Here is a 13,809-nt window from a genome sequence, read left to right as displayed (position 1 = left end):
ATGAAAAAGAGAAGTATGGGTAAGAAAGGGATGAAGCTTGACATGAGCAAGGCTTATGACAGGGTGGAATGGGGTTTCTCAAACAGCTTTTGCTTGATTTCTTGGGTGAATCTAGTAATGAACTGTGTCTCCTCAATTTCTTGTAGGACACGATTTTATTATGTGGCCTGAGTTATCATTTATCTAATTAATTGATCATTGACCTTATAAATATCCTGCGTATTTAATTGATAATTATTTGATGGACGTAATTATCCTTACGACCTGATTAGGGTTTCCCCTTGGGTGTATATATATATAGAGGTCATGAGACAGAGGTGAATACACCAATCTTACGCTTTTCCTTTTCCCTCTCTATTCTAGTGAGTCTCATCCTCACTTTAGCCATCATAACAATACACCCTAAACGGGAACTCGATCTACATCAGAATCATGGTCTCATCACTCACTACGTTTTCAGGTTTATCAGGTGCACATAATTTAATCTCTAACTTATATCTCATGTTAAAGGATTGATCAACATGTGGTATCGGAGTGATTGTGTTGATAAATCAATTCTTTCGTTTCCCAAAAAAAAAAAAAAAAAAAAAAAAAATTTGATCGCTGCTTGGATCAAAATTGGATCTGAATTTTTTTTTTTTTTTCTAAACCTAACAAATTTGTTTAGAGTATTTTTTTTCAATTATCCAATTCGTTGGTACATCACGTTTCTTCCATATCATGATTTCAAAAAATCTGAACTCTAACGAAATTGTTTATTTTTATTTATTTATTTATTTATTTTTTCTAATTCCTTTTGGTGTATTACTTTTCCACCATTACCAGGTTTCTAAACAATTCGTTTTTTTTTGGAATGATGACCTGTTTTGTTATAAACTCTTCTGGAAATCATGATATGCTATATATATATTTTTTTATCTCAGATAATCGCTTATCAGTGTTTTCGGAATTAGATGACATTTTCGATTAAAATTCATTAAATTGATTTATTTTGCTTGACTTGAATAATACTTTAGAGTACACTTCTGCCCAAAGGTGATGTGTAACATTTGTAAAATTCTTCAAGTCTAATTCAGCATTGTCACTTAGTCCATATCCTTGAATAGATATTCACATGACATTCGCCTTGAATGCATGATTTTTCACTTTTGTCCAAAGATGATGTGTTATAATTGTGCACTGCGAACTAAATATATATGTGCATTAAAATTTAAATGTCTCACTTCTGCCCAAAGGTGATGTGTTACATTCAAATTGCACATCATAATTTTTTATTATTCATAATACTTAAGTAAGTGGTCATAACCAAAGTGAAAGCCATTTATTTAAGTAGAATTAAATTCAGTCTATTATTTTGGTGTTATAATAGACTTTTATCACAGCTTCATTACAAAAATAATGGTTCTTATCTTCGTCTGCCTTAGTACATTACCCCTTAGATCACCATAAGTTCTTCTTTAATTATGTGTCTTATTTCTCTTATCTAAATCAACTACAAGCCCCAAACATGGGAATTGAAACTTTGAATGGAGCGAACTTTTCTTCCTGGAAGGATTCACTAATGTTGACTCTTGGCATGTTTGATTTTGATTATGCACTGAGAGAGCCTGCTCCCCCTGCTCTCACTGATAAAAGTACTGCTGAAGATAAAATAGTACATGAGAGATGGGAGAGGTGCAATAGAATGGCTCTTATGCTCATTAAAAACTCCATCAGCATAATCATCAGGGGAGCTATTCTAGATTCATCTAATGCTAACTCGTATCTGGCTTCCGTGGAGGAACAATTCAAAGCAACTTGTAAGGCACATGCTAGTACTCTTATTTTGAAGATGGTGACCACGAAATACGACGGGAATAGCGGCATTCGTGAGCACATCATGATGATGAACGACATGGCCCGTAAACTTAAGGGATTGGACATGGAGATCAGTGAGGGTTTCTTGGTGCACTTCATCATGACTTCTCTTCCCGCATCTTTTGAAGCTTTCAAGGTCAACTACAACACTCAGCAGGTCAAGTGGACGATGAATGAGTTAATTGCTATGTGTGTACAAGAAGAAGAGCGTCTGAAGCTAGACAAACCAGATGTGGCTTACCTCATGACTGCTAATCCAAAGAAGAGAAAGGGAAATGTCGACAAGAAGGAGTTTTCTAAGGGCTAGAAACGTGATGCAAGTACTGCTTCCAGCTCTAAGAACTCCAAAGGGAAGTCTTACTGCAAGTTCTTCCGCAAGGAAGGACATAGACAGAAAGACTGCCAAGGCTTTAAGGAGTGGCTGACTAAGAAAGGTAATCATCTTTACATGATACTTGAGTCCTTTAATTTAAATGTTCCAACTAATACATGGTGGTTTGACTCTGGTTCTATGGTTCATGTAACCAACTCACTTCAGGGATTCCTTACAATCCAGAAGCTGGAAAGAAACCGAAGGACACTTAAACTGGGGAATGGAACAGAACTAGTTGTCGAAGCCGTGGGAACATTAGAATTAATAATGAAAACTGGTTTATGTATTAAACTTTATGATACCTTATATATTCCCGAGATTACTCGAAACTTAGTATCAGGACCAAAGTTAGACATAGACGGTTTTGATGTTTCTCATGGTCATGGCAGACTTACTAATAGTTTAAATTCTCAAGTGTTTGGACGTGGTTATCTGGATGGTGGTCTCTATAAATTAGAACTAGATGATAATTTTTCCAAATCTTTGTTTTCATACAATATCAATCAGACACTAACAAAGAGAAAACGAAAACGAGACTTAGAAACTTCATCCACGTTGTGGCATCAACGCTTAGGCCACATTTCACGAGAACGTTTGTCTAGACTCGTGAAGGATGAAGTGTTACCATCTCTCGATTTCAATGAATTTGGAACATGTGTCAAATGCCTTAAAGGTAAAATGACATCAATGAACAAGAAAGGTGCCACTAGGAGTTCTAATTCATTAGAGCTTATTCACAATGACATTAGTGGTCCTTACACTATCACTGGTATAACTGGACATAATTCATTTATCACTTATATTGATGATTATTCTCGTTATATGTACTTGTATCTTATTAAGGAAAAATCTGAATCACTTACAAGTTTTAAAGATTATAAAACTGAAGTAGAAAAACAACTTGATCGTCAAATAAAAGTTGTAAGATCAGATATAGGAATATTATGGTAGACATACTGATGTGGGTCAAGCTCCTGGTCCATTTTATGAGTTTTTTAAGAGCCAGGGGATCGTGAACCAATACACTATGCCTGGTACTCCTCAGCAGAACGGTGTTGCTGAGAGAAGAAATAGGACCCTAATGGACATGGTACACAGTATGTTAGCCAACTCAGGTTTACCCCTATTCCTCTGGACCGAGGCCTTAAAAACAGCCGTTCATATACTCAATAGGGTTCCTTCTAAAGCTGTCCCTAAAACTCCTTATGAACTCTGGACAGGAAGGAAACCGAGTCTCAGATATATGAAAGTATGGGGTTGTCTTGCCGAAGCTAAACTTTATAATCCATTCTTAAAGAAACTCAACATGAAAACTACAACTTATTACTTCATTGGTTATCCTTCTCACTCAAAGGGTTACAGATTTTATAGCCCTTCCCACGTAACTCGCATTGTAGAAACCAAAGATGCTCATTTCCTTGAAGATTTTAAGGTCAGTGGGAGTAGTGAAAATCCTTATGAGGAATTGCGGGAAGTACAAGACGCGGGGGGGAGAGACTTGTCGATTACTTTACCTCAAATTACTCCTCTTGTACATGCTACTCAACTGGACACTACACCACCTCCTTCTCCAAATGTACCTGGAAATGAAAGCACTTCAAATGATCACTCTCAAGACAATGTTGCCAATGGTCAACCTGAAAATATACTGAGGAGGTCTTCTAGGTCTAAAAGGCCTACTAACTTTGATGATTATGTTACCTATCTGACTGAAGCAGAAATGGATGCTGGAAAGTTTACTGATCCTACCTCTTATAATGAAGCCATTTGCAGTGATCAGTCTTCTGAATGGAATAAAGCCATGATTGAAGAGCTTGACTCCATGAAGAAAAATGGTGTTTGGGATTTGGTTGAATTACCCAACGGTGTAAAACTCGTAGGGTGTAAATGGGTCTTCAAAATAAAACTAGATCCGAATGGACGAAACATTGAACGCTACAAAGCGAGATTGGTTGCAAAGGGATACACTCAGAAAGAGGGAATTGACTATCAAGAGACTTTTTCTCCTGTCTCTCGAAAGGATTCCTTAAGGATCATTATGGCCCTTGTAGCTCATTTTGATTTAGAGCTACATCAGATGGATGTCAAAACCGCTTTTCTTAATGGCGATTTGGATGAAGAAGTGTTCATGAAACAGTCCGACGGTTTCAAATCTGAAGGTCAAGAACACCTAGTCTGTAAGCTGAAAAAATCCATATACGGGTTGAAGCAGGAATCACATCAATGGTACCTAAAGTTGCATCAAGTCTTGAAGTCAGAAGGTTTCCTGAAGAACCAAGTGGATCAATGCACCTATCTAAAGATGAGTGGGAGCAACTTTACTATACTTGTCCTTTACGTAGATGACATTCTATTGGCAAGTAATAGTTTAGACACGTTGCATGAGTCTAAACGCTTACTCTCGCGTAATTTTGACATGAAAGATCTCGGAGAGGCTTCTTATGTTATTGGCATCGAAATACACCGAGATAGAGTCAATGGTATTTTGGGATTATCTCAAAAGGCATACATCGAGCGTGTTCTTAAACGTTATAACATGCAACATTCCTCTCCTTCTGTAGCTCCAGTAGTTAAGGGAGATGTTTTCGGTTTATTTCAATGTCCAAAAACAGAGGTTGAAAAAGAACAGATGAGAATGATACCTTATGCGTCAGTAGTTGGAAGCCTTATGTATGCACAAGTCTGTACTCGTCCAGATATTGCTTATATTTCTGGAATGTTAGGCCGTTATCAGACTAATCCTGGCCTTGATCATTGGAAAGCAGCTAAGAAAGTTCTTCGATATCTACAAGGGACGAAAGACTATAAACTGACTTACAGAAGAGGTGATAATTTAGAAGTGGTTGGTTATTCTGATTCTGATTTTGCTAAGTGAAAAGATGACAAGAAATCCACTTCAGGGTATATCTTTATGTTAGCTGGTGGACCTATCTCGTGGAAGAGTCATAAGCAAGAGTTGACTGCAACTTCTACAATGATGGCAGAATACATTGCGGTGTACAACGCAACCTGTCATGGGATGTTGCTTAGAAATCTCATCACTGGACTCAAGGTGGTTAATTCCATCTCTCGACCATTGAAGCTTTACTATGATAACTCAGCCGCCGTTAGTTTCTCGAACAGTAACAGTTCGACTAGCGCTGCTTTATATCTTGATACAAAGTACTTGTTCGTACGTGAGCGAGTTGAGGAAAATAAACTCTGTATTGAGCATATAAGTACTAAGAATATGCTTGCGGATCCGATGACTAAAGGTCTACCTCCTAAAATTTTCGAAGAACATATTTCGAAGATGGGGTTTTCTAAAGACCTTATTTAGTTGCATATTATACTTACTTACATTTAATAATAAAATTTCCTCATTGTTTTGTTTTGTTCGTCTCTGAATGTGTCTATGCATGCCTAAAGACATGAAGACAACATTTATATACAAATTAATGTTGAGGGCTTAATTGTCAATTTGATCCTTAGCTTATTTAAGTTTTAAATTTGGTATTGTAGCATGATTAATGGGGGTCTTGAGTTGAATATCAATTCAATGACTGTATTTCTCTGCTGCAAGTTCCGGTTTAGAACTAAAATGGGTATTAAAATCTGATCGGACTTATCTAGTACTCATCATAAATGATTACTCGGCCAAGTGGGAGAATGTAGGACACGATTTTATTATGTGGCCTGAGTTATCATTTATCTAATTAATTGATCATTGACCTTATAAATATCCTGCGTATTTAATTGATAATTATTTGATGGACGTAATTATCCTTACGGCCTGATTAGGGTTTCCCCTTGGGTGTATATATATATAGAGGTCATGAGACAGAGGTGAATACACCAATCTTACACTTTTCCTTTTCCCTCTCTATTCTAGTGAGTCTCATCCTCACTTTAGCCATCATAACAATACACCCTAAACGGAAACTCGATCTACATTAGAATCATGGTCTCATCACTCACTACGTTTTCAGGTTTATCAGGTGCACATAATTTAATCTCTAATTTATATCTCATGTTAAAGGATTGATCAACATTTCTTACTCCTTTATAATAAATGGGGGTGTATATGGCTCTGTAAAACCCTCTAGAGGTCTTCATCAAAGGGACCCCCTTTCGCCGTATCTTTTTATTCTAAATTCTGATGTGTTTTCTAGAATGATTCAGGGTAAAGTACGTGAAAGGAAGATTCATGGGGCAAAAGCAATTCAAAATGGCCCGGAGATCTCAGATCTTTTATTTGTACATGATAGTTTACTCTTTACTAGAGCGACTCGACAGAAATGCGAAGTGATAGGTGATATTCTCAACCAATATGAAGTAGCATCCGGACAGAAAATTAATTATGAGAAGTCGGAGGTGTCTTTTAGTAAAGGGGTGAGTGAAGAGCAAAAGGAAGCATTGTTGAGTCATGAGAAGTACTTGGGAATTCCCACCATTATGGATAGATCGAAAAGGCTCTCTGTGTGGCGCTTCTAGACAGAATTGGTAAGAAATTGCAAGGGTGGAAAGAATTTTTTTTTATCCCGAGCCGGAAAGGAAATACTCCTCAAAGCTATGATCCAAGCGATCCCGACATACCTAATGGGCGTGTACGAAATTCCAGAAACGGTACTCCGAAGCATTAAATCAGCCATGGCTAATTTCTGGTGGGGTTAGAGGAATGGACATAGGAAAGTTCATTAGGGGAACTGGGGAAATTTGTGTGAACCCAAGTGTCTTGGAGGCTTGGGGTTCAAGGATTTATCGGTTTTTAATGATGCTTTATTGGGGCGTCATGCTTAGAGGCTCATTAGGAAATCGGATTTCTTACTTGGTCGGGTGATGCAAGCGAAATACTTTCTGAATCGCAATTTCTTAGAGGCTAGTTTGGGACTATCTGGAAGCTACTCTTGGCGGAGTATATGGAGTTCAAAAGTGCTTGTTAAAGAGGGACATATATGGAGGGTGGGTGATGGTGCCAAGATTAATCTATGGCGTGAACCATGGGTGGCTAATGAAGAGGGTAGGTTCGTGACTAGTACAGCAAGTGAAAGGGTGAAAAGGGTGGTGGATATCATTGATGTCGACACCAAGGAGTGGAGAGTTGAGCTTATTGAAGAGGTATTTAATGAATGCAATATTAAATTTCTTGCCATTCCGCTTAGTAGGCATAATGATAAAGATGAGATCACATGTGCTTTTTCTAGGGATGGCGAGTACATTGTCAAAACCGCATACATATTGGGAAAAGGGTGAAATTTTGACATATTTCATAAAGCCTTTGTGAAGATTTGGGGAATGGAGGTTTTTCCCAAAGCACGTCAATTTATGTTGCGTGTTTGTACAAGCACTCTCCCTGTTAGAAGGATGCTGCATTTCCGTCATATGGTGGATGATGACACTTGTCTGTGGTGCAATAGAGTGGAGACAGTGGGGCATGCTCTTTTTGACTATGAAAGGGTGAGGGATCTATGGGCTGACAGTGGTTGTGAGGCCACGTGCAGGTGGGAAGAGGCGGGTTCCATGTGTGATTTGGTGGAATCATGGGGGAGTTTGAATGCTAAGCTATTGCAGAAAGGTGTTTTGCTTGCGTGGGGTATTTGGCAGGAGCGCAATCAAAAGATTTTCGAAGGCAAAACAACCCCAAACGATGAGCTGCTCAACCGGGTTGTAAGGTGGACTGAAGGGGTGGGTAGCTACTCAAGACGCATCTACACATCTGCAAAAAGAGTGCCAGCCTCTGGGAAGTCGTGGAAATCACCCCCTGAAGGGATAGTAAAATTGAACATGGATGCGTCACTTGCGAAGGAAGGATGGGTTGGGCTAGGGGTGATTGCCCGAGATGCTGCAGGAAGGGTGTTGTATGCTGCCACCAGACGCATGCGAGCTCACTGGCCATCAGAGATTGCTGAAGCTCAGGTCATTGACATGGCACTTAAGATAGGGAAGCAAAGAGGTCTTGGGGATGTTTTGTCGAATCGGATTGCCAAATGCTTATAAACCGGCTCTCAAAAGGTGCCCTGTACTTTGCTGATTTAGATTTGATTTTGGGAGATATTCTTATGTCAAGTACTTATTTTAAGTCTTTTTCGTGGTCTCATGTTAAAAGAGATGGCAACTTCGTTGCTCATCGTCTAGCTAGGTTAGTTCCTTTCGGTACGGAAAAAGTTTGGTAGAATCATTCTCCCAATGAGGTTTCCTCTTATGTACTAATGGACTCTTTGTCCCGTGATTAATACTGATTAGGGGATTTTTATCCACCAATCACCATCTGATAAGTGGACCAACCAGGTTCCGCCACGTGTCCTTCACGTAGGCCAATAGGAGCCTGCCACGTGTCAATCAGAGATGCGTCCTCCTTGGACCAATTGCGACGCGACACGTGTCCACCCATGCCAAATGGGAAAATCAGCCAACAAGGCCCAATCCTTGTGGGAAGCCCAGTCAGCCCTAGGTTAAGCCTAAACCTAGGTGTTGGCACGCTTCCCAAGGCATATAAATATGCTCATTAATCCTCATTAAGGGGAATTACGCACATAAAAGACTCTCACCTAGAAAGACTCAATTACAATATTCCGCAATAATTACTCCTTGAACAAGTACTAACTTGACCGTTGGAGGCGGATCTCCAATCACTCAGAGTATCCGTTTGTTTTGCAGGTACAGGCGTCCGGTTCCTGTCTCGGAATTGTAACTCTCCCGCAGGACATCAGAAAACCCCAAAACATTTTGGCGCCGTCTGTGGGGAGAGTACTTTTGAGATGACATCCACGTCTGTACCGACTCCAGAAGAGAGGCGTCCCCTGGACGACCCTCAAGTTCAGTCGGATCACGATAATGAAGAAGAGGTTGAAGTTGAAGCACATACAGCTTCAGACGGGACCCTAAGGGCCCGGCGTACCCGTCATACCGAAAGGAGTGAACGGGAAGATCCTCAAACTGGACTCAGTGATCCAGCCGGCGCACCGTCTGCTAAGCAGCAGCCGGCTGAAGGATCTGCTCCCATTACACGAAACGAACTCATGACCTTCATGAGGAGTTTCAAGGGAGAGATTTAGGACCTGATCAACAAAAGGACGCCTGCTCTAGCTAAGGAGCAGTCGGCTAAGAAACCTTCTTCATCAGGGAAGAGAAAGCCTCTTCAAGGACGAAAGGCGACCCCTCATCCTAACTCTAGGAAGTGGGAGCCGCCTGCTCTTGATTTCACAAAGTACCACTTTCCTACTCCAGGAAAGAGGAAGCCCGTTCGTCATATATAAGCGGATGGGTCGAAGAAAACATATACAGATGCTCGGCTATTGCTAGAGTAGAAGAGGAACGACCGACTGTCAGAGTCGGCCTCTACTTCAGATTTTCAGGATAGTCTGCGCAATACCTCTATGAGGTATGCCCAGTCAAATCATGAGAGTCAGACAGGCGGTACCTCCCGTCGGTCTGATTTTCAGAGTGACCAGGCGGTGCCAAACTTACCCTTTGTACCGCCACAACAATATTTTCTGCAACCCCCTCCGTTTGGAGGACAGGCGGCAAAAAATGTCCAACCTTTGGACTGGCAGCTACGACTTCTTAGGCTTGGAGAACAGCCGTCGGCTTTCTCCAAGGAAATTACTGAAGCCGCTCAGCCGGCCAAAGTTAAAAATGTGTTAATAGGCGCCTATGACGGCACTACTAACCCAGAAGACCATTTGATGGCATTCACCAACCTGATGTACCTCCAAGGGTTGGATGATCCCACTTGGTGCAAGTGTTTCCCAGCGACTCTTAAAGGAATCCCACAATAATGGTTCGGCAACCTGCCGACTGGTTGTGTGAATAACTTCAGGACGCTTGCTTACCTATTCACCTCCAACTTTGCCATGAACATACATGCGAAGAAGACGACCCTTGATTTAGGGACGATTCAGCAGGGTGAGAAGGAGGGGCTTCGTTCTTACATCAGGCGGTTTAACCTGATAAGAATACAGATTCAAGGGCTACCGGATGAGGTGGCCTATACTGACTTTTTCAGAGGCCTCAAAGACGGGTCGACCTTCAAATTTGATTTGGTTTGAAAGAGGGCGACGACTCTTCAAGAAGCCTTGATTGAAGCTGAAACCTATATATAGGCGACTGATCTTTGTAATACTGGAAAGCAGTCGGACGGAAAGAGGTTCGACAAGAAAGAAGGGCGACAGAAGCAGTCATCCAACAAAGAGGACAAGAAGCGAAAAGAGGTCTGGGCGGCTGATTCCTCTAAACAGCCGGCCCAGAAGAAGAAGAAAGAATTCAAACCATACTCCCCAAAGTATGCGTTTAACAAGGATAGCCAAGCTATCCTAAAAGAAATCAAGGGACAAATCTCAATTGAGAAGCCGACCCCCATGAAGGGTTCTGCGAGCAATCGGAACCAAGAAAAATTCTGTCATTATCATGAAGACGTTGGTCATGAAACTAACGAATGCATCAGTCTCATGCGGTATCTGGACCGCCTGGCTGAACAAGGCGACCTTGACTCTTATGTCAAGAAATCTAAGGGGAACACTTCCTCGAAAAAGCAGTCGGCCAAAAAGAATCAACAGGCCGACAGCTCTGATACAGATGAGGCAGTTGTCTACACCATTGCAGGAGGCTTCTCAGGAGGCGGCCCCACTATCAGGGGCAACAAAGACAATATCAGGCGGCTAGACATCAATTCCGTTCACCAAGAATGACCCTCCAAATATTCATTTCCTGAAATTGTCATCACTGAAGAAGATTTAGGAGGGGTAAGGGGGACGCATAACGACCCTATTGTTATTGAATGTAAAGTGGCCAACCAGAGAGTTGGCCGAATCCTCATAGATACCGGCAGTTCCTCAGATCTTATCAGTAGAAAATGTATGTCAAAGCTCAAATACCAGATTGATTGCATACACCCGGTATCCCACTCTCTAGTAGGGTTTAGAGGAGGAGTCGTCCACCTAGTAGGACGAGTGGATTTATCCATTCTCTTGGGTGAAAAAGGGGAAGGTAGCCACATTGTGGTCCGATTCCTGGTAGTTGAGGAACTCTCGGCCTACAACATGATTCTGGGACGACCAACCCTGAATAATTCCAAGGCTGTTATAATCCCGTCTCTTATGTTGCTCAAATTCGAGAGGGATGATGGGACATTCGGCTCCCTAAGGGGAGATCAGAAGATGGCCCGAGAGTGCTATCTCTCGGATATCAAGCCCACTGTCATGGCCGCTGGGTCAAGTGGTGGAAAAACAGACCTTGACAATGTCAAGGAGAGTGCGCCTGTTCAAGAAGCAGGCGGCAAGAGAAGAAAGGCTGCCCAGATGGGGGCCGCAAGAAAAGAGAAACAATAGCAATCGTTGGCAGAGGAGCGGTCAGATGAATTCCGCCCTCAGCCGACTGGTGAGCATACGGACCTCATCCTAGACGATTGCGCCCTGGCTGAACAGTCAAGGTTGGGACGACCGCTCTGAGAGTTCTGGGTGAAGACTTTCATCAACTTTTGAAAGAATACAAAGACATATTTGCATTCAAAGTCCATGAAATGGCAGGCATCAGTCCTGACCTGGCGGTACATAAGCTGGCCGTGGATTCAAAAAAGAAGCCGGTAAGGCAGAAGAAGCGGAACCATGGCGAAGAAAGAAGTCAGGCGGCATCCGCCAAAGTTAAGAAATTACTTGATGCAGGGTTCATTAGGCAATGTTACTTCCCAGACTGGGTTGCAAATGTAGTGCTTGTTAAAAAGCCGAATTGTACCTGGCGAATGTGTGTGGACTACACAGACCTAAACAAGGCGTACCCCAAAGACAGTTACCCTCTGCCTAAAATTGATAATTTGGTCGACTCAACAGCCGACCATGCTTTGATGAGTTTTATGGACGCCTACTCAGGCTTTCATCAAATTCCTTTATGGAAGAAAGATCAGGAGAAGACGACCTTCGTTACCGATCAAGGGTTATACTGTTACACGGTCATGCCGTTTGGTCTGAAGAATGCCCCGACCACTTTCCAGCGAATGATAAATACTTTGTTCTTTGATCAGATTGGGAGGAACGTCGAGGCATACATTGATGATATGATTGTTAAGTCTAAGCTTCAGATAGATCATCTGTCGGACCTCCGAGAAACTTTTGCCACACTCAGGCGGCACTAAATCATGCTCAATCCCAAGAAATGTGTATTTGGAATTGAGTTTGGGAAATTTCTCGGATTCCTCATCAATCAGAGAGGAATAGAGGCGAACCCTGAGAAAGTGCAGGCGGTCATCGACATGCAGTCGCCTCGCACCGTCCGAGAGGTTCAGAAGCTAACAGGTTGTCTGGCGGCCTTGGGAAGATTTCTAAGCCGATCAGGCGACAAATGCCTATATTTTTTCCAGGCCATTAAGAAAAAGGCAAGGTTTGAATGGGGGCCGGATGCTGAGGCGGCCTTCCAAAAATTGAAGGTTCATTTGCATTCCTTGCCGAGGCTGGTCAGTCCTTTGCCCAAAGAAGTACTTTACATGTACCTAGCCATCTCTGATCATGCTGTTAGCGCTGTTCTTCTTGCTGAAAGAGACGGCTGCCAGCTTCCGGTTTACTTTGTCACTCATGTACTGAAAAATGCCGAGTTGAGGTATCCCTTAGTGGAGAAGTTCGGCCTCGCACTCTTCATGGTCGTAAAAAAATTGAAGCCCTACTTTTTGGCACATCCAATTGTTGTGTATACAGGTCAACCTATCAAGCCGCCCCTGACCACCATGGAGTCGTTAGGATGGATGATCAAATGGGCCATAGAAATTCAGAGCCTCGAAGTCACATTCGAGCCTAGAAAAGCAGTGAAGGGGCAAGCTGATAAGTCCTATTTTGCACATGTTTTAGGTGGGTATCTAAGCTCATTTTATTACAAAATTAGAGATCTTTGGTGCATATTTGCATTATTTGCTTAAGTTGTGCTCTACTACTCTTCGTTTGTGTGTTTTGATGAATTTCAGGTGATTTATATGCAAATGGAGTATGGTTGGCTAATATTGAGTATAATAATCATGGAGTATGAAAACATATTGCTTAAGAATATCAAATCATGTGTTCGAGACGAACTTGAGTGAAAATGAAGCAAAACGTTGATGAAATACTTGACAAATATGACACCTGTTCACTATTATGCTCATAACTTTTGATATACAAATGATAATGGAGTGATTCAAATTGCATTGGAAAGTAGACTTGAAGACCTTTCCAACGATATATTACACGCCTCAAACAGAGCTCCGGATATGAAGTTATGACTGATTTAAGATGAGTTAAATACAAACTATTTGCTGCAGCCTCTACGTGCCCGATCGGGCATGGTCCGCCCGGTTGGACCGGGCACATAGGAGTTAGATGATTTTTGGTATTTTCGAAGGTAGAAAGCAATTTATGAAGACCGCCCCACGCGCCCGATCGGGCAAGGTCCGCCCGGTTGGACCGGGCACGTGGTGGAAGAAGTGCTACGAAGGAAAGCAACTCCGTACTCTCACCGCCCGATCGGGAGGTGCTTGCCCGGTTGGACCGGGCACAGTTATGCAACACTCCGTATTATTATTTTCTTATTTTTAGGTCATTAAGGGTATAAATACCCCTTGTAATCTTCATTAGAAAGAAGTT

The 13,809-nt window shown here is 41.8% G+C and overlaps 2 protein-coding genes across 2 annotated transcripts; both read left to right on the top strand.

The window, feature by feature from the left end:
* The first annotated feature begins 1,507 nt into the window (after window positions 1–1,507).
* On the top strand, window positions 1,508–2,164 carry LOC110734787. The gene has a single exon (XM_021914936.1). The coding sequence runs from the start codon at window positions 1,508–1,510 to the stop codon at window positions 2,162–2,164; it is 657 nt and encodes a 218-aa protein (XP_021770628.1).
* A 5,340-nt stretch (window positions 2,165–7,504) lies between these two features.
* Window positions 7,505–8,206, top strand: LOC110734786. The gene has a single exon (XM_021914935.1). It carries the CDS (start codon window positions 7,505–7,507, stop codon window positions 8,204–8,206), a length of 702 nt encoding a protein of 233 aa, XP_021770627.1.
* Window positions 8,207–13,809: the final 5,603 nt, after the last annotated feature.

Source organism: Chenopodium quinoa, unplaced genomic scaffold (assembly GCF_001683475.1).
Source record: "Chenopodium quinoa cultivar QQ74 unplaced genomic scaffold, ASM168347v1, whole genome shotgun sequence".
NCBI classification, from domain to species: domain Eukaryota; kingdom Viridiplantae; phylum Streptophyta; class Magnoliopsida; order Caryophyllales; family Amaranthaceae; genus Chenopodium; species Chenopodium quinoa.
This window is presented reverse-complemented; position numbering and strand designations above follow the sequence as displayed.

Bases quoted from the DNA above. Each gene is read 5' to 3' on its own strand.
- LOC110734787 (XM_021914936.1), top strand. From the start codon at position 1,508: ATGGGAATTGAAACTTTGAATGGAGCGAACTTTTCTTCCTGGAAGGAT.
- LOC110734786 (XM_021914935.1), top strand. From the start codon at position 7,505: ATGGAGGTTTTTCCCAAAGCACGTCAATTTATGTTGCGTGTTTGTACA.